Source organism: Rutilus rutilus (assembly GCF_951802725.1).
Source record: "Rutilus rutilus genome assembly, chromosome: 17".
NCBI lineage: Eukaryota > Metazoa > Chordata > Actinopteri > Cypriniformes > Leuciscidae > Rutilus > Rutilus rutilus.
In genome coordinates this window covers 29,815,785-29,842,302 of record NC_140230.1, presented here as the reverse complement: position 1 = coordinate 29,842,302, position 26,518 = coordinate 29,815,785, and the positions used below count along the sequence as shown (strand labels likewise).

The window sequence follows — 26,518 nt, the reverse complement described above, 5'->3', positions numbered from 1 at the left end:
AATGTTATTGCCATTCCAGAAATGCACACAATTTCCTGTGTAGTGGAAGCCGCAACACATATTTTTGAGCTTTCAATACACAAGTATCTTTGTTCGTGTTCAACTTCTATAGAAGTGTTTTACAAATTCTTTGTGAGAATCCATGCTTGTAGTGTTTCTGTTCATATTGTGAAAGATTTGTTTGATTTTTTTCATGGAAAGAAATGTAAACCTTCATATCTGCAAAAAATGACTACTTGTTTCCAGTGAAAATATGTAAAAATCCTTAAGATACATTTACTTTAGAAGCAACACTGTACAAGATATTTAGACTTGTTTTAATTGATTGTATTATGAATACAAGTATATTTGGTTTTACTTTTTTTTCCCCTCTCATTGAATATCCTATTCACATTATGGCTGTAAAATTGATTATGAACACTGTGTTAACTTTAATGAAATTGTGTTGTTGGATTAGACCTGATAGATAGATGACAAAAGAATTTATGGGCTTTTCTGGTGGTCAAAGGTGCTGTTTCTTTTTAGCTAATTGTTACTCCGCTGGGAGCCCCTATGATTCAAGTCTCGACCCCTAATCCCTAATCCTGCCTTTGAGAACCATGTACATTAGTAAAATAATTACACCTAATCTCAAGGCTTGCTAAAGAAGCTTTTTAAAAGATATTGGGAGACCTACCACTGAGAAGGAAATAAGGAAAGAGTTAAATACAAGTGGCTTTATTGTTTGGATGAATGTAAGGTTTTTCATTCCTCCTAACCTTAATCTGCTCTTTTCAATAGGTAACTCTGTGGTGGGAAATGAAACTGAGGCTGATAGTGCTGTTAATGTGACCTCCTTGTCGACTAAGGGTGAGGAGGAGAAGATAGAGGAGGTGTCACAGTTCACCAGCTTGCCCAGCATCCCAGACCTGACTCCCACTGGACGAAAGCTCAGAGATGAAGATGTAGGCAGTGGCATGCAGAATGAAGTCTTCTCGCCAACTCCGGGAACTCCAACTTCCAGTGAGGGTACCACAACCACTTTGGCAAGTCCAGACATCAGCCCCGACTCTGCTGAGATTGAATACTTGCTTCCCCATGAGCCTGTTAATACCTTGGAGGAAGAGGAACAGGAAGTGGGAGAGGAAGTGAGGCAGCAAGTGCCTACACAACCACCCTGGCAGGATGCTAAAGTAGACATGAAGACCACTGTGTTTGACCTTGACCTTGAGACATCTCCCATGACCCCGTCCCCAACTCATCCACCCTCCCCATCTGACGTCACTGTAGATTTCTTCGACTCTAGCTCCCACCGCAAGAACCTAGACCCATCGTCTCTGTCACCGCACGAGCTTCAGGGCCGTGACCCCACCTCCTGGGCCATGCCTGACAACTACGACTACATGACGCCCTACGACGACAGTGTGACTCCCACCATCGACGATGTGACTCCCACTATCGACGATTACCCCAACAGCAGCACTTCTGAGTCTTACGATGATGACGTCTCCACTACCCCTCCTTCCAAACGCTTTCCTCCTCAATTGCCCCCCAACCCTGGTTTCATGTTTCCCAAAGGAGCCACTGTGGAAGAAGAACCCCGTGCTCCCCCTGGTGTGATCGACTCAGTTAATGGCTCAGACTGTCGGCAGGGCTTTGTCCGCACCAATGGAACCTGCAAGTCCCCATGTGATCTGCAGCCCAACTACTGCTTCAATGGGGGCCAGTGCTACGTCCTGGAAGGAACTCAAATGCTCTGCAGGTAAGCGTTTAGAAGAACCAGGTTATTCACTAAGACAAGAATCACAATTAATTTAGCTCATACTTATTGTTTGGTTTGTTTAGGACAGGTGTGCTATTACTTTTCTAGGTGATTAGACTGGCAATTTTTGCTTAGTGGATGTTGAAACAGATGACAAAATCCAATAGGCTTACATCAAAGGTGTGACCATATCTAGCGACCAGAGTACTTGAGGGTCGGCTCTTCTTCGGCCGTCCTTCGGAAGAGACGTAAAACCGAGGTCCTGACTCTCTGTGGTCATTAAAAATCTCATGGCATTTTTCGAGTAGGGGTGTAACCCCGGTGTCCTGGCCACATTCCACCCTTTGGCCCTAACCAATCATGGCCTTCTAATAATCCCCTTACATTGAATTGGCTTTATCACTCTCTCTCCTCTCCACCTATAGCTGGTGTGTGGTGAGTGCACTGGCGCCGTTGTACTGTGGCTGCCGTCGCATCATCCAAGTGGATGCTGCACACTGGGGGTGGTTGAGGAGAGATCCCCTGATATGATTGTAAAGCGCTTTGGGTGTACAGTAGTACATATGAAAGCGCTATATAAATGCCTCCATTCATTCATTCATTCATTCTGACTTGGGCCAGTAAGAAAACACTTAGCAATCATCCAAAACACCCTTGCAACTTCACAGCAAACATTCAGAGCACCTTAGCAACATGGCTGTTTGCCATTCAGAAATGAATTGAGATTGTCTTTTAAATTCCAATTCAAATCCTGACGTAACGAATGGGATACAGAATTGGAATGGGAAAAAAATTCAGCTAGTTTTTTAACTACTACGCACCTGAAATAGGTTGAACTGAGTGTCCCTGACACCTGAAAATATTATACTCAGTTGAGTTTACCTCTGACTGCTCGTGAATAGTGTAGCTATTCTGACCACATAAAATGCCTAAGAATTATAGTTACCTGACCGCAATCTAACCCCGCCTAAGAGTCTCACAAAGAGTCGAACGACGTCTCGTTCCGTTCGAACACTATCACTTGGGAATAAGGTCTCTAGTTTTCTTAACCGGCTCCACACTATCACTTGGAAATAGGAGTAAGATCTCTAGTGTTTTGCTAACTAACTTGTTCCACTAACTAACTTGCTGCACAGCAATAATAACCGACAGACTTCAGACAATGCCTTCGAATATGCTTTACTCACTTCCGGAGGATCTCAGACAAATCTCAGAGAGAATCCCACCAGCAAAAAGAAAACAACAGTGTTTATAGAATAGGAGCATGGGAAAAATCATGATACATTACATAATTTCTCTACAATTTGATCGGTTCTTCATAGGCAAACCCTTCTGTTACTAGGTAGAAGCAAACTCTGTTTTCTTGATTACTTCATTGTTAATCACAAGTTTTCAAACCTAGACATCTGTCTAGTTTCATTTCTCCTATTTGTTATATATACACTCACACACTCAAAGTCACAAGTTTTCGACCAAAGGGTTTGGAAACATTTAAGATTCAAAAGCATATGAATGTAGTTCCTGCAAGAAAAATAAATGTTAGTTTTGATTAATTAAAAAATCCATCACAGGATCCATTCTGAATTTTGCACATCCCTGCATAGCAACCACATATAAATGCCCTGGTAACCGCCCACAACGCCCTAGTTTATGCATGAGCAAACACTCATTTTAATATTTTCTCTGGACAAATTGAGGGAACCTCTCAAGAAGATTTGCCTTTCCTCATGGCACATCTGGTCACAAGGGGAACTAAGGACTTGCATAAGGACAGGCTGAGTGCTGCGGAGCAGAAAGCACCACATGTTTTCCCAGATTCTTTATGAGGAAAGTTTATTAGGAAACTTCCCTCTCGCTGCCAGATTATTTTGAGCACAACTGTTTTTGCCCAAACATGTGACCAAACATGAAACATGCACAATAGTCTAGACTCTAGACACATAAGTTTATGTTTGTTTTCATGTGTCTTGCATTATGCCTAAAATCTTTTACTAGAAAAGTCATTTTTAAAAGTCCTATTTTGCAAGAATAACAATAACAGCGGGTTTATTAACTTCACTATCACTGCAAATACATTTACCATGCAAGCAAACGCTATAAAGAGTAACCTGTAACCGCTATAAAGAGGTCATCATGAGGATTATGTTTAAGCTGAAAATAAGTATGAGGAGATATGAAATTCAGCTTGTTCACGGGTAGATTAGGTCAAAATGGGGGCAGGATGCCTGAGAGCCGAGCTCACTGCTTCCTGAAAAGCAACTACCATATTTTCTTTACATAAAAGTCACATATTAATGATATTTTGGGGGTTTTGGGAGGGTGGACCTTGGGTAGATCATGGGTTCAGGTGATATCAGTACTGCATTATTGTGAAATTAACTGTCATTCTCCCTCCACAACTCTTCCAGACACACACCGGTTGTAATTCACATTGTGATTAAGATCTAAGACAATCCCCTTGCCAGCCAGTGACTATTAACAACCTATTCATGGTCATAAATCTCTTGTTCCTCCCTCTTTTTGGATTTGTGCAATGACCCTGACCGTATCCACAACCTTTGTCAGTCCAGAGGTCATGGTTAGCTGTAAATTTTGATTTTCTTATGAATTTCATTCCTTACTGAACGTTTTATTTCTCAGAGATTGCTCTTTCATAGCTCATGAGATTTGTCAGGTACGCTTCATATAAGAATTTTGTCTCAGATGTTTCTCCTAAGACATTGCTTGAATTTAGGATGATTTGCATGCAGTTTGCAATAAATATAGAGCTGTATGTATGAATAAATAGAAATAGAAATGTTTGAGCAAATATTGAAATCTCTGGTTTTTGTTTGATGATTGAGCACAGTTTGTGAGTTTGTTGAGATCTCTTAGAGGAGACATACAGTATGTGAGATTACTGGGGCCTTTTCCTCAGGAGAAAACTCTAAGCAGGAGACTTAGACCTTCATATGTTCTGTTTAATCTCTTTTTTTTCTAGGGGACCAAACAGTTGCCTGTCTGCCAGTTGTGCTGGATTAAAATTCTTTTTTTTTTTCTCCCTTTTCCCCTCTAAATAATACCGTAGTAATATAATATGAGCAGTTCGTACTCATATCAAATGATCTTGCTGAAAACTTACTCCCAGTTACACCTCTCACCTAGTCATCATCATAATTACCAGTGTCATTTATTACATTTCTCACTCTGAATAAGAGCATCTGCTAAATGGAATCAGATGTGATTTTTTTTCTTCTGAGCCTGTCTCTGAGTTCCTCATCATGCTCATGTACTTGCATTGTAAACATACGCCCCCCCGCCCCCACCCCTCTCTTTGGAGCCGGTTACCCTCACTGACTCCCCAAAACAAGCCTAGTCAAAGTGGGTCAGTGGAGCTCTGGGCAGCTGTGTCCCATGTTGGCTTTGTTTATATGAGGGTCGCATGAACACTGATTTATTCGCCACTGCAATCTTATTAGAGTATGAATGTTAATGGCTCAGACATCTTTTCAGAACACCGTCCTTCCCCCTCCCCTGCGCACGTGCCTCTCTTTTAGTGATCTATCGAGAGCTTTCTGTATGTGTGGACAAATGACAGATGTGCCTTCATTTCAGTTAAAAAAAAACATGTTTTTGACTGTGATTCTAGTTAGTGAAAGTTAATGTTAACATCCAAGAGGACTTTTTATGCTCTTTCATAGCTCCATAGAACGAACACCTCAAATGCAAACAGGACGAACACCTCAAATGCAACTTTTTTTTGTAAAATCAATGTTATATATTGTAATATACAGCAATATTAATCTCCGAAATTCCTTCAAGAGAGCACCCCGGTGCATGCGTGTTGTGTTGACGTAAGAGTAGATATCTTTGCATGAACACGCATTCGAGATTAATATTTTGTAAATAAAGTGGTAAATTATGTTTTTTGCACAAACAAAGCTTTTATGATGTCTTTACTACCTTTCTGGGCCTTGAAAGTGGTAGTTACGTATATAGGCTGTCAATAGAGGGACCGAAAGCTCTCAGATTTCATTATAAAGACGAATGTCTATGAGATTGAAACTACTCGAGGATGAGTAATTAATGGAAGAATTTTTATTTTTGGGTGAACTAACCCTTTAAATTGTATAATTTGTTCACTTAGATTTTGAAGATCAGCAAGCGCTTCATTTTCTTGATAGATAGAGTGTTGTTGTGACAGACACAGTTGGACCTGATTAATGATTGGTCTAATCCAGTCCTGATCCTTCTCAGTCACTGGGTTATTACCATTGGCGGTCTCCTAGTAAAAGCGTTCTCCATCTGGGGATCACCCTTATAGCACCCCAGGGATCCGGCAGGGGATCAAGTGGCCTGCAGCCTCTCAAAGCTGAATATTGCAAACCTTTGTAACCCTGGTAATTTGGGGTTTTTATTCAGCAATCGAGGAGTGATGATTGTGACAGCAATGCTAAACCACATGTTTAGAGTTAATGAAGGGTTGCCGCACATGGTGTGGCTGTGTTTACTATGACAAGCTGTACTGATACTTAATTAAGCGACGGTTGAGCGCCAAGTTTTAGTAGATCTTCCTAAAGACAATTTTACATGGTCATCGCAAGTTCCCAGTTCATTTTTAATGGAAGATAGGTGGCAAAAATCTTGTCCCCCTATCAGTGTACTCTGTGAAATAACTTTTAGAGTAAGACCTGGGCTCACTGTTTGTCATTTTAGTAAGAATGCATCTGCTAAAAATATTGTTAGCACTACCAGTGAGCATGCAGATGTTGCTGACAACTGATGATTCCTAACTACTTTGCCCTGTTTTTGCATATTAAGGAAGTTATACTCTCTTATTAATATTTATAATAACTTATCTTCATGCATTATAGTCACATTTAGCAGATTGGAGCTGGGCGATAATAATAGCCTAGTTTACATTTTGCGACAATACAAGCAATCAAGCAGTTGAGATATGCTATATAGTATATATTGCCCTAAGAGAGTATACTGTATGCAATTAAAGTTGGACATACTTATATCCAACTTTATATAAAGAGCTGGGCAATAATATAGTTACAGTTAGTTGAGCTTTGCTGTATATATCGCTGTTTGTGATTATACTGTTTTTATGCAAATAAAGTTGCAAATAAAGAGCTGTGCAATACAATTGTTTAGATTTTCTTCAACTATTTCTTCAAGGATATACTACAACTTTTAATATATCGCTGAACGATAATATAATTTACATTTTCCGAAGATTTAACAATGAAGCAGTTGAGACTTAGTACACACTGCTTACCAAGTAGTATTTAGTTATTATACTTCTAGTAATTGTATAATTTGTTAGTTATAAAATAATTGATTGGTTGTTATCTGTGGAAAATATGTGAATTGGATTACTAGACCTACCTGTCTTAAATTTACATTGGTCTTGCAAATATTGTTTGCATGACTAAAGATGACTTTCAGTGGATTTGCAGCATTTTATGACATGTCAATTATGGTGTGTAATCACACGTATGCATATTTTTGAGAACAGAAAAGGTTTCTTGACATTTTTATTACAATAATCAAAACTATCTGTATATATGTTGTTCTTGAAAGAGGAAGAGATAACAGAGCAGAGAAAGAAAGAGAACTGGAGGGGAACAGAAGGGAGGTTTGGTCTTAAGAGAGATATTAGTGATGGAATGACATGTCATCACTACATCTGTTTCAACTACTGCTTGCTACTGCTCAGCTGGGGCTGTTTGGCATCCATCCATCTCAACACTCCATGTAACACACACACACGTGCACACAAACACAGTCTTAGCTGCACCATCTGTCCACACGGCAGCTTCGTAAAACTGCCCATATTTATACACAGAGATTAACCGCACAAATTCAACCCTCATCTAGTTTAGACCAACATTTCTAGATGCACTAGCATAGTCATGATGTTAACAAATGGTCTTTTCAAATTATGCAGGATAATCAGCAAAATTTTGCTTGGTTAAATGGATGGTTCACCTAAAATTTGTATTATTTACTCCCCCTCGTGTTGTTCCAAACCTGTATGACTTACCTTTCTTCTGTCCAAGCAACAATGGAGCCCATTATTTTTAAAAAAGTGCTTTTGTGCTCCACAGATGAAAGAAAGTCATAACATTTGGGTGATTTAATGGTAGGGCAGGCAATTTGTTTTATAAACACTTTTTGCTCTACTGGTTGAATCTCTGTTCTCATCCTGATAGAAATAAATAATAGAAGTGGTCTAAATATTAAAACGTGCATATAGCTTCTGTGGAAGTCTCAGGACCAAAAATATTTTTTGTGGTCCTGATAGGATGTACTACCTGCCTGTCAACATATGTATTTCCATACCTCTGCGCACCTGCTCGCGCAGACATCACACAACATCAGCGTGTTGTGTAGACAGTCACCTGGCGCTGTAAACAAACAGCAGTCATCTTTTACAGTTCCTCGTGAACCAAAACTACGAGCTAATGCCGCGTTCACACCATGTTGTAACCGTAACTACGAGATGGCAACCCGTGACGCTCTACCCGGAGCTGTTTATGTCCTTTGAGACATGAAGTAAATTAACGGCGTCTCATGACACTTTGTAGACTCTGCTGTGTGCGTTTCAACGCTATCTCACGACCGATTGGTACAAATTCGTACGAGTGAGTAAAAGGTGGCTAATTCGTACGAATTTCTATGACCTCACTAGTACGAATTTCTACGACATGTCTAAACCCCAGGTTTAGGGGTGGGATCAGGGGTAGGTAATACGTACGAATTTATACGAATTGGGCAACTCATAAAATATGTGCGATTTAGCAAAAATCTTTCGAATTTGTACAAGTGAGGTTGTATGAATTTGTACGAATTAGCCACCTCGTAAAATACGTACGAATTGCCGTGAGATCGGGTTGCGCTTTGGAGAGCGTTCTGAAGGAAGGGTGGTATCTCATGCTTTCAAAGCTAGCCACTCTGAAATTGCCTACCCTACCTTTAATAATGATAGTTTACATTTTTGGTTGAACTATCACTTCACCTAGTTAAGGAGGAGCACAAACTCACTCAGCCTGTCAGTTGCAGTTATATCGGATTTTCTTGGAACTTCTCAGAATGTATCTAACCATCTGATTTCATTTCACATAATAATATTAAAATTGTGTAAACGGGTTCATTGATGTAGGCTCTGTTTGGGACGACAGCTTACACAGGATGAATATGACTGATTGCATAACAGTTTTGACAGAAGGTTGTGCAGTTATAAACATGGGTGAGAGAGACAGTGGATGAGGGAAGGAGATAGATAAGAACATAATGCACGAAAGTAATAAAAGATCTTGACTAAAAGCCCTGAAAAGAGGGTTGAGTTGGAAAACAGGCAAGAGAATGGGTGTAGAATGTAATTTAGATAGCATGCAAACTTTGTGGAAGAAACAAACACAGTTAAGAGTGTTGAGATCTGGGAGGATGGATGAGAAACAGCTGAGGGGCTGAATAGACAGGCTGCTTTATACAGCCCACTGTAAGGATGCATTTATATGCACACTCACATCAACACTCCTGACACCTCTCCCTTCTGGGATTGAATGCCCTCGGTGGCGCCGCGCCAACCCTGTTCTCCTTCGTCTCGCTCTCGGTTGGCTCAGGCACAAAGGGGCATACAGGATGCTGTAGTGAAAAGAAGTGAAACCTCAGACCCCCCTCCCGTGACCACCAAGACTGTGAATGAAGACGACTTCCTTTCATTATAGACATTTACATTTGAGTGTGTGCAAATGTGAATGTGGTTGAGAGAGAGAGAGAGAGAGAGAGAGGTGCAGTCGGGACTGAAGTCTTTGCAGATCATTTGCGTTTGATTGCTTGCAAATGTTTCAGTTATCATCAGATTTGTGTTTTATTATATACATCTGTTTTTCTCCCTTCTCCAGCTATTTGAATCTCTCTTTCCCACGATTATCTGCATGATGCACCATTGAAGCTTTTAACCACTGTACACGCTTAACAGAATTTGGACATGTTCCTGGAGCAACATCACCAATGGGATGAACCAATCAGATTAGATTTTCTATAATAATAATAATGTATACATTTTATAATATTCTAAATTATAATGTAATTAAAATAATGTACATTCATTACATATATATAAAACATTACATTTAGAATGTATTCTTTTTTTTATAAATTAAAACATGTATATTTTAAAAACTCACACACACACACACACACACACACATATATACACACACACACACACTGTATAATGCACTTTAGCATGTATAATACACAATGTACTTTATAATATTGTGACATTTATATATTATAAAAATATTGTCGGATTAGATGTTTTATATATAATATATAAGTGTTACTATATTCTTAATAACATTATACAGTTATATACACTATACACACACACACATTTTATATATATTTATATAATATTGGAACAAATATAGGAAAATATAGCCTGCATACATGGGTAAATCACATCATGCCATTTCATGCCTGACTCTTAGCAATAATGCTGGTGGAGCTCAAAAGATACAGGGCATGTTTCAGATTTCATCCTTCAACTTCGACTGCGGCATCTGCACCTCTGATGTTGTTTGTTTGTCTGTCCTCTGACAGATACAACCCTACTGTTTGTTATGTGTGCAAAATGGAGGAGGAAAAGTTTAGGGAGCTGATGGAGAGGATGCAGATGCCCATGTGCTTTTATTCCTGACAAAACCCAGATGCAAAGCCCAGCGTTCTGAAACCTTTTTTGGTAGCAACATTTTCACACACGCTCAAACATACTATTGTAACGTTGGATTGCCTTATTAGATTATCAAGGCAAATGTCACTGAGTTTTAATATGATAGATCCTGACAATCTTTGAAGTTAGTTCAATGACTTCTAGAACAGGTTAAGAGTTGGTGTTAAATCCAGTCTAAAGCAGTATAGAAGAAACTTAAGGTAAGATAAAGGCAGTGAACTTGTCATCCACCCAGGTGTCTGCAAAAATGAATGGTAAAAATGCTGAAGGCAGTGAATTTTAACTCGCCCTTGGTGTAGGAGATGCACTGAGCCTCCATGCATAATTCATATGAAACAAGAGACTACATTGGGAATCAAAGCACATTTTTGGGAAGCCAGTAAGGATTAAAATTCTGTCTTAATTTGGTGTGTTTAAAATGTGTCTCACTTCAAAAATGTTGGCGTGATATTGGATGAATCAGGGCCTTGTCGCTCCATATGTTTTTACTGGAGAAGAGGCAAAAAAAATTGGCTCCACACTGACCCCTAAAACCTGCTGGACTTGAACCAGGAACCACTAACATCAGAGGCCAATGGGATAATGTCTGCAAATAGTAATGTTTTCTGAACAGCAACTAATAATGCAAGAACGAGGCAATATCGCACGGAAATAATGGGATCATTCCATTCATATTTAAATAACCCGTTTAGATGCAATCATTGTTTGTTGCACCATAAAAATATTTTATTTGCAATTACCTTAACTGCTATGTATATTGCTATTAATTTTATTCATTGTATATTGAATTAACTTTTGACTATTGCATCAAAATCTGCTTGTAAAAATACAAGCGTGTTACCAGTTTGTTGGAAAAGGCTTTGCATATATTTCCCTTTCTTTGTCTTGCAGGTGCAACATCCAGGACTACATGTGGCACAAGGGTGCCCGCTGCGAGTCCGTTATCACAGAGTTCCAGGTAATGTGCATCGCCATCGGGGCCTCCGCTCTCATGGTGCTCCTGCTCTTCATGATCGTCGTTTGCTTTGCCAAGAAGCTGCACGTGCTCAAGACTGAGAATAACAAGTTGCGCAAGCGCAGGTGAGACTCCGGCATGCTGTGGGCAGTTGGCAGGACACAGCTAAATTCATGAAAATGACCCATGTGGTAGAGATTTTTAGAGAGAGTAAGACAAAGTAGAAGGGTTTATGGATTAAAAGCCTTAAAACCTCATGTTTTGTGGCGGAATTAGGAACAAATAAGTCACACACAGTGGAGCTTGCCAAATGTTGGTGCTGTTATTTAAATAGCAACTATTCAATCCCATGACCTTTCTCCAGCATATACACACACAAAAAAAACCCACATTTTTTAATAGTAGTGTATAATATATTCCATAAAAATATTAAGTAGCAAAAACATTGATCACAATAAGAAATATTTCTTGAGCAGCAAATCAGCGTATTATAAATTAGATTTCTGAAGGATCATGTGACACTGAAGACTGGAGTAATGATGCTGAAAATTCAGCTTTCAGTCACAGGAATAAATCATATATTAAAATAGAAAACAGTTCTTTAAAATTGTCATAATATTTCACAATATTACTTTTTACTGTACAATAAATTCCAAATAAATTCAGCATTGGTGAGAGATTTAAAAAAAATATCTAAATTATGCCAAACCTTTGACCGGTTGTGTAGAATTGCAAGACAAAATAAACTTTTCTTTAATATTTTCTTTAAATATTTCTTTAATGTTTAAATAAATATTGTGTTTGTTTGTTTGTGGTAAAAAAAAAAAAAAACAGCTTAACAGTTTACCAGCTTAAACCTGCTTGCCTATAGTTAACCGGTCTGGTTTGCTGGTTTTAGATTCATTTTTGGGACTTGTCAGCAAGCTAACTATAGTTAAACCAGCTTAAACCAGCCAAGACCAGCAAACCAACTGTAAGCTGTATTTTACAGCAGGGTAAAATAAATATATAAATAAAGGTTTAACTGAGAGAAACAACATAATAGCAGAAATGGCTTTTGTAAAAGTATGCTGAATTTTTAATTCCCTAAAAATTGTTAGTGATAGTGCAGCTGCTAATCGGAGACCGAATAAAGCCGTGAGTGGATGTCATGCTAATGCTTAGCGTACTGCGCTAGCAGCGGGCAGAATGCATGATGTCACTAAAGCTCCAGCTGAAAGTAGGGCAGAGGGGGAGGAGGGGCCGGCTGACCTACATACAGCTGTGAGACCCGGGGGGGTGTGGGGGTGGAATTAAACAGCGCGCACCCTCCTCAAAGAAGAGAAGGAAAACGATGAGGAAAAAGAGGAGAGCAGAAGAGGAAAGCAAGTGCCAGTGGAGAAACAGAGAGTTTTATAACAGGCTGCAGAGGAGGGGCGGCCATGTTTGGAGGTGAGAATGATGGAGGGGAGAAACGGGCAGCAGTGCTACAGATGAGACTCGTGAATACATCAGACACCCACCTCAACATCTGCTGCAAGTAAATGTGCTTGAGTTCTTTCTGCTCTGTGAGATCTAATCTACAGATTGTAGCAGAAAAGCTGGAGCATATTACAGCAAAATAGAGAAGGCATTGATCCTATAAATTCGAAATAAGTGGTTTTACTTCAGAACCCAGATTAACATCATGTGGCGACCCAACACATTGTCAAAATTGTATATCACCCCAAAAGTAAGCAAAAATGTCCTATTAAAGTGACGACCAAGTATGGTAACCCATTCTTGGAATTTGACCCATCCAAGTTAGTGCACACACATTAGGAGCAGAGTAGTGAGTAGTGAACGCACACACTGCAAATGTGGATACACACACACGCAGAGCAGCCTGTGTGGCGCCCGGGAAGCAATTGGGGGTTAGGTGCCTTTCTCAGTCATTTCCTGCCGGTACTGGAATCAAACCAGTAACCTTTGGGTCACCAGTCCAACTCTGTAACCATTAGGCCATGACTGCCCACTCATCTGGATAGGCCCAACAAAAAAAAATTCTAATAATAAATAATAAAAAAATAATTCTATATATATATATATGTATATATATATATATATATATCTTCAGAAAACCTTGTTTTTAGCGATACCGGTGGCCATTAAGTGAACTGCAGCCTGCAAGCAGTGCTTGCACTTGTGCACGATTCAATGAAAATTCTAAAAGTTGGAAATACCTATGCAGCGATATACTTTTAACGAACATCCTGATGCTGTCCACTATGGAAGCTTGTTTCCGCCACTGAATAAAACATTTTAAAAGATAATTGCGACTTTTTATCTCACAATTGCGAGTTTACATCTCGCAATTCTGACTTTATTTCTCAGAATTGCGAGATATAAAGTCAGAATTGCGTGAAATAAAGTCAGAATTCTGAGATATAAAGTCAGAATTCTGAGATATAAAGTCAGAATTGCGAGATATAAAGTCGCAATTGCGTCTTATAAAGTCAGAATTCTGACTTTTTTTCTCGCAATTGTGACTTTATATCACGCAATTCTGACTTTATATCTCAGAATTCTGACTTTATATCACGCAATTCTGACTTTATAACACATAATTGCGAGTTTATATCTCGCAATTCTGACATCTTTTCTCAGAATTGTGAGATATAAAGTCCAATTCTAAGGGGAAAAAAAAGACGGACTTTTTTTTTTTTTTACCTTAGAATAGTTTATATCTCACAATTCTGACTTTATATCTCCCAATTGCGTGATATAAAGTCAGAATTCTGAGATATAAAGTCAGAATTGCGTGATATAAAGTCGCAATTGCGAGAAAAAAAGTCAGAATTCTGACTTTATAACACGCAATTGTGACTTTATTTCACGCAATTCTGACTTTATATCTCGCAATTCTGACTTTAAAACACGCAATTGCGACTTTATTTTACGCAATTCTGACTTTATATCTCGCAATTCTGAGAAATAAAGTCAGAATTGCGAGATGTAAACTCGCAATTGTGAGATAAAAAGTCGCAATTATCTTTTATTTTTATTTTTTTGTGGCGGAAACAAGCTTCCATAGTCCACGCTGCTGAGAGCTACAGTTAGATGAATATGTAAATATGTGGTGCGCACTTTCCTCTCAATAACAAAATAGAGACAACAAAAATGACAGCATTGAGAAAGCAGCAGTTAAGAAAGCATCTGATCGTAGCTGTGTGGATATGTTTCCGCTAGCTCTGCAATTCACAGTCATCATGTGGACAGATTAGGTCATTAAAATTATGATAGTTTGGTTAAAAAGTATATTACAGAAAGCTCTCGTGAGTGTGCGTAAACGTCACATCCTTTTGATTTTCGAGTCCTTCACAGAAAAAAATATGCTTTCATAGAAAACCTAGGAAGTCGGGGAAGATCTCGTTTTTTCAGTTTCATTACAAGCTGCAATACAAATGTGATTAATACGTAAATTCTTACATATAGCCAAAATGTCTATATCGGCCTTTAAAATAGAAGTGTTGCCGTTGGTGAATGCCAACTCCCTCTCTCTTCCTTTTCCAGCCTCTTTCATTAGCCAATGATGCAGGTCTTTAAACTGTATACATTATTATTATCTACATTTATGTATGTTTAAGAAAAGGAAGAGTAATGGAACGTTTGAGTAGGAAGTGGGAAATGAAGGATAAGGGAAGAAAAAAATGGGAAGAAATTGCGATCTACACATGAGCCCAAGAAGCTTAATTTGTTTATTCATTTGAGGTCATTGTACGGTGATGAAATGTGTTTAAAACTTCTCATGTTTTGAAATGGGTGAAATATTTGTTGATTTTGAGAACAGAAAAGTGACGTCATTTTGTCATCTGATATGTTGCATCACAGGTTGTAAGCTGAATGTGTGTCTCCAACGCAGTCCTAGAATTGCACTAATGCTCTTTTCTCTTTCTCTCTCTCCTCTGTCCTTCATAATCTCTTCATTCTAATATTCTCCCCCTATATTTTCCATTGTGTCCTTGTCTCTATACCTCCCATTTTCCCACAATGCTCCCTCCATTCCATCACTCTCCTCCTTTTTCTCCCTTTCGCCCCCTGCCACCTCGCAGCAGTAAGTACCGTCCCTCCTCGGAGCACCACAATGATAATTTCTCGTTGTCCACCATCGCTGAGGGCTCCCATCCAAATGTAAGGAAACTTTGCGACACCCCTCCTAACCTCCCTCATGCCCGTGCTTTGGCTTACTATGATAACATTATCTGTCAGGTAACGTGTTTCTCGTCTTTCTCTTTCCTCTCCCCCTCCTTCCCCTCTCTGCATGGACCCCGAGCGTAACCTTTTTGGTAAGGGAGGGGGTGCACAGCGCACAGAGAGATGGGAGCGTTTTCTCCGCTGAAAAGGTCTGCTCTCAGATAGGAGTGTGGTTACTGAGGCAACAGTTGTTACCATAGCAACAGGGTAACCGGGAAGCAGGGAAAAAAGCTGGTCTTTTTTTTTTTTTTTTTTGCGAGCGACTGCTTTTTGATGCTCCGTTAATGGTGGGGCTTGGCGATGTGGATGACCTTAGTCTGTCACTGTCTGTCAGCCCCATCCATCTGCCCCACTGTGTCTCTAGATGAACAGATAGTCTAGCCTGTAGACACTCTCTTTAACAGCGGTTTGAGAGACTCGTGGGAAAGCGACTCTATTGATCCCGCACAAGAATCAATACAGAGGCAGACCTGGAAGACACATTATACCCTGGAACGTTCATATGCATAAACATGCAGGCTATTTGTTTTAAACATAAAACAAGGTATTAAGCACTTTGTGTAATTTGCGCCTTGTAATCTGGCTTGAGGTGATATTATAGGTGTCGAGGTCCTAAAGGGATAGTTCGCCCAAAATGGAATATTCTGTCATCATTTACTCACCCTCATGTTGTTCCAAACCTGTATGGATTTTTTCTTCTTCTGTTGAACACAAAAGAAGATATTTTGAAGAATGTCGGTAATCAGACAGTTTACGGTAGCCTCTGACTTCCATAGGGAAAAAAATATACTATGGAAGTCAATGGGTGCCGTCAACTGTTTGATTACCGACATTCTTCAAAATATATTTTTTTGTGCTCAGAATTCATACTGGTTTGGAACAACATGAGGGTGAGTAAATGATGTCCGAATTTTCGTTTTTGGGTGAACTGTCCGTTTAACGTGATATTTTACGGATCAGAGGAATATTTCTCGCTTCATGTGCGAGAGGTTGCGAGTCTATGAATGGATTAAAGATATGTATACATTTTTAATTTAATTATAAAAAAATTATAAAAATTTTAATAAATGTAATTCTTTGTTTTAAAAAAGAATTGCAAAGATCTATAATGGTGGCATATGTGGTTTATTTTTATTTTTATATATTGTACAATTCTGAGGAATATTTCTAACTTTAAGTGTGAATGATTATGAGTTTGCGTTTCGAAATTGAATAATTTGCATACATTTTTAAATTAATTTATTAATTTATTATTCATTTTATTTTCATACATTTTTATTTTTTTATAAAAAAAAAATACATTTCTGCTGTCCGACTTTAACTTTTTTAAAAAAGTTTAATAAAAAAAAAAAAATTGTTTCTTTAAAGTAAATTAGAATTTCATCAGTTTGTCAGTAGGTGTTTTAATAATAGTGGCGTATTTGGTTGCATTGTATTTTCTGTTTCACTGGAATGATGAGGAGATGTTGTCTGGCTTGTAGGGAAGATAATACTTTTTAAGGTCTGGAAAGGAAATGCCCTCAGATATCTTTTTTTCAGCAAACATGATGAGAAGATCCCACGATTTCAGATTTTTAAGGGTGAGGTAATGGCAACATCCCTGGTTCCGGCATTATGCCCTGATTGCAGACCTTGGACTCCGCTGAGAGAGCCCACCCACCCATGCCCACCCTCCTCCCCCCATCACCCTGCTCCCCTTTTCTCTTCCTCTGCATCGCTGCATGTCTGACTCTTCACATGGACCTCCTAGTGGTCCTGTGACCTGCTGCTGCTGCTTGTCCACTGCATCGCATTAATATACATGTCTGTCGTTTCACTCGTTTATCCTGGTTCAGAAAGATGAGAGGGTGAGTGGGTGAGCTCCTTGTGCCAGATCTCACCAACCAATGAAGGGTTGAGCGTAAAACACAGGATAAACATCTGAGATGCAACGTCTCACTGCTGCCTGTAGGTGGCGTAACACTTGGCTAACATGTCTGCGGCATGGGTAGATGTAGATCTAACACGGACGTCGTTCTCTTCTGTGGGATAACCATAACACATTTCTCCTCTCGTTTCAATTATCCTAATGTGTCTTAAACAATGGGAAAAAAAAATGTTTTAGAAAAGAATAGCTATTTCTCTCATAAGTATATTTGAGCTCTTCGCTCATATTATGTTCTCTACGTTTATTTGTTCAGTAAAAACAGTCTCAAAAACTCTCAATAAGCATAATATCTACATAAAATATGTGTTGCCTTCAATTCCAGCTTGTATGCATCAATTAGATCAAAGTAAAAGCAAATCAAAGCTCTACTGTTTATTCATGGTTTCATACTCCTTTTTTAACACGTTTGGGTCGTGAGACATAAAAAAGTGTCTTTAGGACCTGAGCTCAGGAGTTTTTACTGATCATTTTGATCAAATTAATATATACAGTAGTGCAACTCAAGGTCAGATTTTTAAAGGGATAGTACACCCCAAAAATACAATTCTGCCATTATTTACTCACCCTGATGTCTTTCCAATCCACACTTTTTTTTTCTTTTTTTTTATACATTTTTGTTATTTACAGAATTTGAGAATTTTTATGCAGCTCTTTGTTTTAAATTATATATTTTGGGGGCATCAAATATTTTATATTTCACTTTGCCGAAAAAGAACAGAAATAATTATTTAAAAACAAAGTTTACTCTTCAAAAAAATGTTGTAATAAAAAATCATGCACATGTCTTATATGTGCTATATTCCAGGTCTTTTAAAGCCATATGATTGATGACTTTGTAATGAACAGATGGACATAAATTTGAACAGATAAAACAGCATACAAGTTTGAAACACCATAAGTTTGAGTAAATAATGACAGAATTTAATATTTTTTTGTTATATCTCCCTTTAAGTGTAGTAGCCTACACAGTGAAAGTATGTATATTTTTTGCTTTAGACATAAAAACCTAAAGTCTTTCAAGGGCTGTAGATATACACCTACAATGTTTATGCTTGAATAAAGCAAAAAAATGAACTTCTCACAACTGAAGGGTCTTATGCAATGGGCCCTTTCCCTGCCCCTCTGTCTGTCTGTCCCTGTCTCTTTCTTCCTTAGTCTCTATCTCTCTCTCTCTCTTTCTAAATGGAAATGATATGTATGAGGTATATAATCCTCTCCATGCCCCCACCCCTCAGAAAACCATGAGCAGATACACCTGGGAGTGTAAGACCAAAGAGGAGCCCGGCTGTGAGGTAAGACTTACAACCCAAAGGCCCTGTCCAAAGTCACAGCAGCTGTCCCTTCATTGTGCTATTATCCTGTCAATCAAACTGTAGTGACCAATGCTGGCCATCCCTACCTTCGTCATCATCGGGACCCCAAACCCATTTTGCTACAGTATGGTCCATTTAAAGTCTTAAAGAGAGAGTTCAACCAAAAATGAAGGTTTTGTCATCATTTTCTCACTTTCTCAACTCCTGTTGGGCTTCAAAAATGACAGTTCCATAAAAGTTGTCCATGTTGTGTTGCATATTTGAGTTTCATAAGTTTTCAAAAGTTCCATATTTAATTCATTTTGACAGCAAAGGTTAAGTGAAAGATTTTCAGAGAACAACCATGGAAGATACAAAGGTTTGGAACAACATGAGGGTGAGTGAACTGTCCCTTTAAAGAACACAATAATAATTTTCACACTATAGGAATAAATGGTCACAATTTACACTTACAACTATTAAAAATAATAGTCCATTAGTGGAAATCACATCTGTGGGTGTATATAGTGTTTCAGCTAGAGTCGTCTGCAGAAATATAATATGCCAGTATCAGATCGAGAACGAGATAAATTCTCAAAATCCTTTCAAACACTCTGTGACCTTCAGACAATATAGGACACTGAAATTGATTGTCTCTTCCGCCCACATGGAGGCTTGGAGCTCATCACCGGAGAGAGAAAAACTCCTGTAAATGAAATGCATGCCATGAAACGAGGAATCTCTCAAGACGAGAAGGGAAGGAGGGGGGCCAAAACAGTCAGGCTTCTTTATTACCATCAGCTCAGAGCTTCTGCTCCGCAGATCGATATCCGCTTGAGTAAAGTAGCCCGGCTCTAGCTTGCAGCCAAAACAGCCTGTATTTCTCTCTCTCTCCATCTCTCTCCACACATGCACACAGACCTAAAGCCTCTGGGAGGGTCTGTGACTTGACAGATGTTTTGGAATTAAACAGACCATATATAAACTAGAGCGGAAAGGTCAGATAAGTGAAGTTGTAGCTGAATATTTGAAGCTGAGATTTTGACTTGACTTAAAGGAACAGTTCACCCCAAAATGTTATTTATTCACCCTCACGTGTTGTTCCAAACATTTTGTTTCTTCCGGGTAACACAAAAGGAGATCCACAAGTCTTTAATTCACTTCATCTGAAGGCGTTGTGTAAGTAACAGAGCCAAATTTAAAGGGATAGTTCACGCAAAAATAAAAATTCTGCCATCATTTACTCACCCTCATGTCGTTCCAGGCCCATATGACTTTCTTTCTTCTGTGGAGCACAAAAGAAGATCTTTGGAAGAATGTTGGTGAACAAACAGTTTTGTTTCCCACTGACTTCCATTATGTTTTTGGACTGTGCAATGGAAGTCAATGGGAGCCGACAATCTTCATAATACATTCTTTAGTGTTCCACAGAAGAAAGAAAGTCATAGAGGTTTGGAATGACAGTTGTGTAAATTATGACGATGTGTAATGTGCCAAATTTGAATATGCACATTTAAATCAATCAAATGAAATTCTAGAGATATACAGCATAATATAATATTTTACATTTCAGTCTTTTTTTTCACAAAAACTGATGCAAATGACTTCAAAAGACTTGGAATATAGCTCACAATTCATACAGACTATTGTGATGCTTTATAATGGGTTGATGGCAGAATATCAAGTCTTACAGTCATAAAGACATGTAGAATTTTCATTTTGAGGGGGATTGTCCCTTTAAGACTACACATGGACCATGCTAGTGCACCTATGAAGCTGGATCTGTCCCACCAATCAATGCAGTTTTGACCTCTATCCTCAGCATTTTCCAGATCAAAATGTATACAGTGAAATATTTTACTTTATTCATAGAATATGAGTGTGTGGCCCCACTGCTCTATTCCCATGTGTCCTCTGACCCTCTGTCCACTCAGTTTTGTGCTATAGTGAAGCCACAACTACAGTGTCCCTTCCTTGCTCCCGGCTCGTCATCTTAGTGTCCCTCCTCAACGTTTCGCCTTTTACCTCAACTGACCCTCATGCAGAGAATCCACAATTGAATGTGAATGCTTATTTACCAGTTTTTTGTTTCATTAGAAATGTTCTCAACAGCTCTGTTCCCGAAACCTATAACAAGCTGCTTTGTGTGTGCTGTTATTTGTGCTTATTAGAGCAGGGGTTCTCAATCTTTTTGGAACTAAGTGTCCCGTTCGAGACCAAACTGTTCAGTTGCATTACCATGAGAAAAAGAATCATGGACGCCCATTTGCACCCAGTGTTCCCACAATGTCATCTTAAGTTTTCTCCGGAGTCTTTAAAGGGACATGGTGATAGAAAAAATATGAGATGGGAGGAAAAAATATATTTCAATATTTAAATTTCGTTGTCTCGCAAAAGCTTTGCGTTCGCTCGCAAAACCTTCGCATTCTCCCGAGAAATTTTACGTTCGCTCACAAAGAACTCAAAAGTTTTGCGAGCGGACACAAAGTTTCTCGGGGGAACACAAAATGTCCCTTTAGGGCAGTGGTTCTCAAAGTGTGGGGCGCGCCCCACTGGTGGGGAATAGAGACGTGACAGGTGGGGCGCGCCAAATGGGGGGAAATTTTCCTTTTTATGCCTTTATATCTTTATCCAGACATCCCAACTGTCCCGGAAGTTCCAGGAGTCTCCCACATATTGATAGCGGCTCCTTGACGCCCACAAATGAGATCCAATCTCCCGGAATCGTGCACTAGAGTAGAGAGTGACTGCGCGCGCGTGTGTGTGTGTGTGTGTGTGTGTGTGTGTGTGTGTGTGTGACTATAAAGGAATATTAATATTAGCGGAACAAACTTTCGCGCCCATAGATATATGTGTAGCTATATCTATGTTTTGCGCCGATGGGTAGCAGGCTAGTGTGGGCAATAAATAAATTGTGCAATGCAAAACAGGCTCATTGCAGCCACTAATGCAGGGATAAATAGACCTGTCTTGCCAAATGGATTTATCTTCTTTTCTTTTTTAACAGATTGCAAAGTGGCACTTTTATTGCTTTTCTATTTTTGAACTTGATACAAATTTTGACAGAGCTGCACTTTTATTTTCTCTATTTTTGAATTTCATGCAAATTATGACACAGCTGCACTTTTATTTTCTCTATTTTTGAATTTCATGCAAATTATGACATAGCTGCACTTTTATTTTCTCTATTTTTGAATTTCATGTAAATTATGACACAGCTGCACTGTGTATTTTTTAACTTTCTGTTATTTGATGTAGATAGTTAGTTTGTATTTAGATATAACTTGTTACTATACTGATACTACTTGTTAATTCAATACATTTGAACATTTTATTTCTTTAGCATGTTGAGGCAGGTGGGGCTTGGAAATTCCCCCTTGTCCAAAGTGGGGAATTACCGAAAAAGTTTGAGAACCACTGCTTTAAGGGCTCTTTTGTTTTCAAATTCATACGGAAATCTGCACTTCATGAAAAAAGTGAGATTGGGTTGCGTTTTCCACAGACCCCTTTTTTATTTGAGATGAACCCCAGCTGTATAAATGCCTTGTTAGAGTATCATGTTGTTAGCTTAGCAACATGCTAATGCTAAATCTGTTGTAATCAATTGTGAGGTTTATTTTGTTTGAGGAACAATATATATGAGGAGGTGCTCTTATGCACAGCGTTTCTGATTACTCAGTGAAGATAATATATGCCATGAAGCAGCTCACTAGGTTTTGGAACAGAACTATAATGTGTATATCATTTAAAATAATGTAAAATGGATGTATAAAATATATACACATTATACAAATTAAGGTAGAGTCTAGGTAAGATTCTCCAATTAATCTTAAGATGAAATAGCATTGAAAATACTACATTCAGAGTAGCAGTACAAGTTAAGAACAACATGGAAGCCACCAATTCTCATCAATACAATAGCTAATGTTGACAGCAAGTATTCATCAGTCATCTCCATCATGGCACATCCAAAGCAATTCCCTTAAAAGTCTCAAGAGGAATGTAATCCCCCACCCCATCCAATCACAATTAAAAAACACATTTTCTAGTTTCATGCCGACGGAAGAAAGGATGCCGCCTATCCGGTAACCATGGAGGTGGCGTATCCCCACGTCCTGCCCGAAGTTACAATCTAAGTCATCACTGAAAGGGTAAATCTTCATTAGTTGTCTCTACCGAGTTGAAAACGTGACACACTCGTGCCTTAGTCCAGCGACACCAAAGGACCAGGATGCTTCATTAGCTTCAAACTATCTTAGCTCAACCAGTTTCCCTTGAACAAACATGCTAGGTCTGCTATAGCTTCACCAGCTACACTGGATTGAGGATGTCAGTTGTCACTAAAACAGTTTTCATATTTAAGATGATGCCATTTACTTTGAGGCTCATTTTCGATGATCAAAGGACGTGCAAGTCTTCTCTCATTCATTAGTTTCAATACTGCGCTAATTAAAGGCCGCTAAATGGTTATTCCACAGAGAGAGAGAGAGAGAGAAAGAGAGAGAGAGCTTTGCTTTATTGCTTTGGCAGGTGAGCTCCTCTTGCCAGAGCTCTTGTTTCAGTTCAAGGCTTTTCCTGTTCACTGGCGGGACAGGAGTGTGGGATGGGGCTGTATGAGCTGTGATGGGTTTGCATGTATGCATGTGTGTCAGGACGGGTGGATCATACAGCCTCTGCTCTGCCCAGAGGAGAAAACAACCTCAGCCATTGATCGACTGCAATCAATGGATTTATTTGCTACAAGATCTGTTCCTGCAGTGCCATCACACTCCAACTATTTGAATGTGATGCCAAAGTGTTGTGGATAAAATATCTACTAACTTACATTACAGTTTGAATTCATATTTCTTTTGTTTGTGTATTTACACAACTAAATTTATTCACTCTTCCGGACCTGAATGGAAAGTATTATATGCATTTTGTTTCTGGTTTAGCCTACTAGAAATGATTTCTTTATAGGGTATGCTAATAAAGGACGGGAGGATACAGTATCCATTTATTTATTTATTTATACACCTGCACATTATTCGATTAAAAACAACAACAATTTTATTAAAATTGAGCAATATTATTTATTTATTTGTCCATTTGTTTACTTAAATAATGTAATGACTTTATTATTATATTTTAAACATAATTTTATTAAAGTAGTTGATGTAATGAGCAATAGGATTTATTTATTTAAATCATTTATTAACTTTACACTTGCACATTATTAAATTAAAAACAACACATTTATTAAAGTAGAAGGAGACTTAATGAACATTATTTATTTATTAGTCCATTTGTTTACTTCAATAATTTAATGACTTTACAATTGCACATTATTAAATTTTAAAACATTTTATTCAAGTAGTTGTAGATGTAATGAGCAGTAGGATTTATTTATTTATTTATTTATTTTAATAATTTAACTTTACGCTTATACAATTGCACATTATTCAATTTAAAACAATTTTATTAAAGTAGTTGGAGACTAAAGTAGTTGCACATTATCCAATTAAAAAAAACTATTTTATTAAAGTAGCATATGTTATGAACGATTATGTTTTTATTTGATGATTATTTATTTATTTATTTATTTATTTAATTATTTATTTATTTTAATCATTTAAAAGATTACAATTGCACATTATTCTCTAATTCTATTAACATGGGACTATCGTTTCTCAGGATGATCCTAATGCCCAGAACAAGCTGGAGGACCCCGTGAAGGCCCCCCCACCCAAAGAGGACGAGTCGCTGAACATCCAGAACTCACTCACCCCTAAGCACGAGAACAATAAAGTGCTGGGCGAGGAGAACTCTTCGGAGGTAAACTCGCTGCAGAACAACATGATGTAGAACAGAAAAAAAAAAGAAAAAAAACTCCACGCAACCACGTCCACGATCACTTATAGCATTGAACAGCAGATGGTACGAGCAGCCACACCCACCACACCATCACCACATGACAGAACACTTTAAAAAACCCGCCCCTCGAACCCACTCAGTCTCCGCCTCCTGCCCCGCCCCTTGTTGCAGTCTTTTTGCCCCTGTAGTCGACCCGCCCCTGACTCAGCCCTTATATATACACTCACCTACCCCTGCCTAACTGAATTACGGCATGCGTTGGTGTATATTGTAAAAAAGAAGAAAAAAGTAAAACATATTTGGGGTTTAAAATATAAAACGTTGTCATAAAAGAAAACGCTACTGAGAGGTTTTGATGTTTGTCTGACTAATTCAGTGAGTATGTATAAATATATGGAAAAAATGCTTGGATTGATATAAAGAAAAAAACACAATGTGTCTTTGTTTTGATGTGATTTCTAATCCTTTGATGTACTTGTTTTATTTTGTACTTTTTTGGGAATATAAACTACGAAGATAAAAAAATCTGACGGTTGTTGAAATAAACCTTTTTAACACTAAAGTCCATGTCCCTGTGTGGTCCTAGCCTGTGTTCTTCCCCAGCCAGATGCTGTCTTGCACTCATGATCTCTTGCTTTGCTTGATATTGCGCATGGCTTTTTATTACCTCAATGCCCTGAAGTCTGCATCATTTTAGACCTTCACACTGACAATGTTGTGCAGAAGCCGCTAAGCCAATCATAAGGTGGGTGACCCAAAATCGTACACATATTTCTGCTATTTCACTGACAAATATGAATTCAAAAGGTTTTAGGGATCATCGTAATCTGAACCATATTAGACAAATCATATCTCTTTTGGTATACACTATGCTTAATATAAAGTTATTAGTTAATATAAAGTTGTATATATAACATATATAGGCTATATATATATATAATTTTTTTCTCACAAGAATTAGTTTTAGATATAGAGATCGGACCCACTGTTGAAGACCCTTGATTTAAAATGGGCCCGATAGTTACACCAGATGTGTAAAGAGTACCTGAAAACCATACTTGAGTAAAAGTACAGGTAGCTTACAGCAAAAATGAAATTACAAGTTGAAAGTCACCAGTTCCAATACGACTTGAGTAAAAGTCTTCGATTTTACAGTACTTAAGGATTTTACTCATACTGAATGTATATAGACTCAAAGATGCACTAGTCCTTAACACCTAAGAGACATGCCAGTGAAAAAGTGAAACAGTTGATTTGTAAGGAGAGCAATACCATTTATTTCCAAAAATCCAAAAACTGCACACCTCAAAAAAAACGTCTACAGACACTCAAGTCTAAGATAAACTCAAAAAGGGCATTAGGAAACCAATATCCTTCTCTTCTGTAATGGATAAATAAAATAATGTAAATTAAATAGTCAAAGCCGACATGCTGGTTTCGGCCTCATCACCGGTTGCAGTCATGTCCACATCTCATATATAAAACACCTGTGATTCAGCAACTACCTGCTAAAGCACTCACATTCACGTAAAGTATAGCCTTATTTACAAGTTTGGGTGAGTAAGGTCAAAAACACACAAGATATAGTACACTCAATGGCTTGAGGGATGGTGATATCACGTTATTTTGTAGTAGAAATAAACTGCTGCAGAAAAAGTTAGGTGCCATGCAAAATGTAAGCATAATTGCATGACTCATCATCACAAATTGATTAGAGTACATACTTATTCAAAAATGTTGAGAGTAAAAAAAAGTAGAGAGTAAAAGTTGCTAATATCTTTGATACTCAGTAAACCTACAAAGGAGCCAA

The 26,518-nt window shown here is 38.3% G+C and overlaps 1 protein-coding gene across 8 annotated transcripts in view; it reads left to right on the top strand.

The window, feature by feature from the left end:
- Positions 1-25,275, top strand: part of cspg5a (chondroitin sulfate proteoglycan 5a) — a 32,456-nt gene extending 7,181 nt beyond the window's left edge. The window contains exons 2-7 of one of the 8 annotated variants that reach the window (XM_084384644.1): positions 781-1,741; positions 11,361-11,549; positions 15,495-15,573; positions 18,799-18,855; positions 22,905-23,006; positions 24,529-25,267. In XM_084384644.1, the coding sequence (XP_084240770.1) occupies positions 781-1,741; positions 11,361-11,549; positions 15,495-15,573; positions 18,799-18,855; positions 22,905-22,991 (1,373 nt within the window). In that variant the 3' untranslated portion in view covers positions 22,992-23,006; positions 24,529-25,267. Of the gene's footprint in view, positions 1-780; positions 1,742-11,360; positions 11,550-15,494; positions 15,652-18,798; positions 18,856-22,904; positions 23,007-24,528 lie in introns of all 8 variants that reach the window. The other 7 variants (XM_084384640.1, XM_084384641.1, XM_084384645.1 and 4 more) reach the window with 7 other exon arrangements.
- Positions 25,276-26,518: the final 1,243 nt, after the last annotated feature.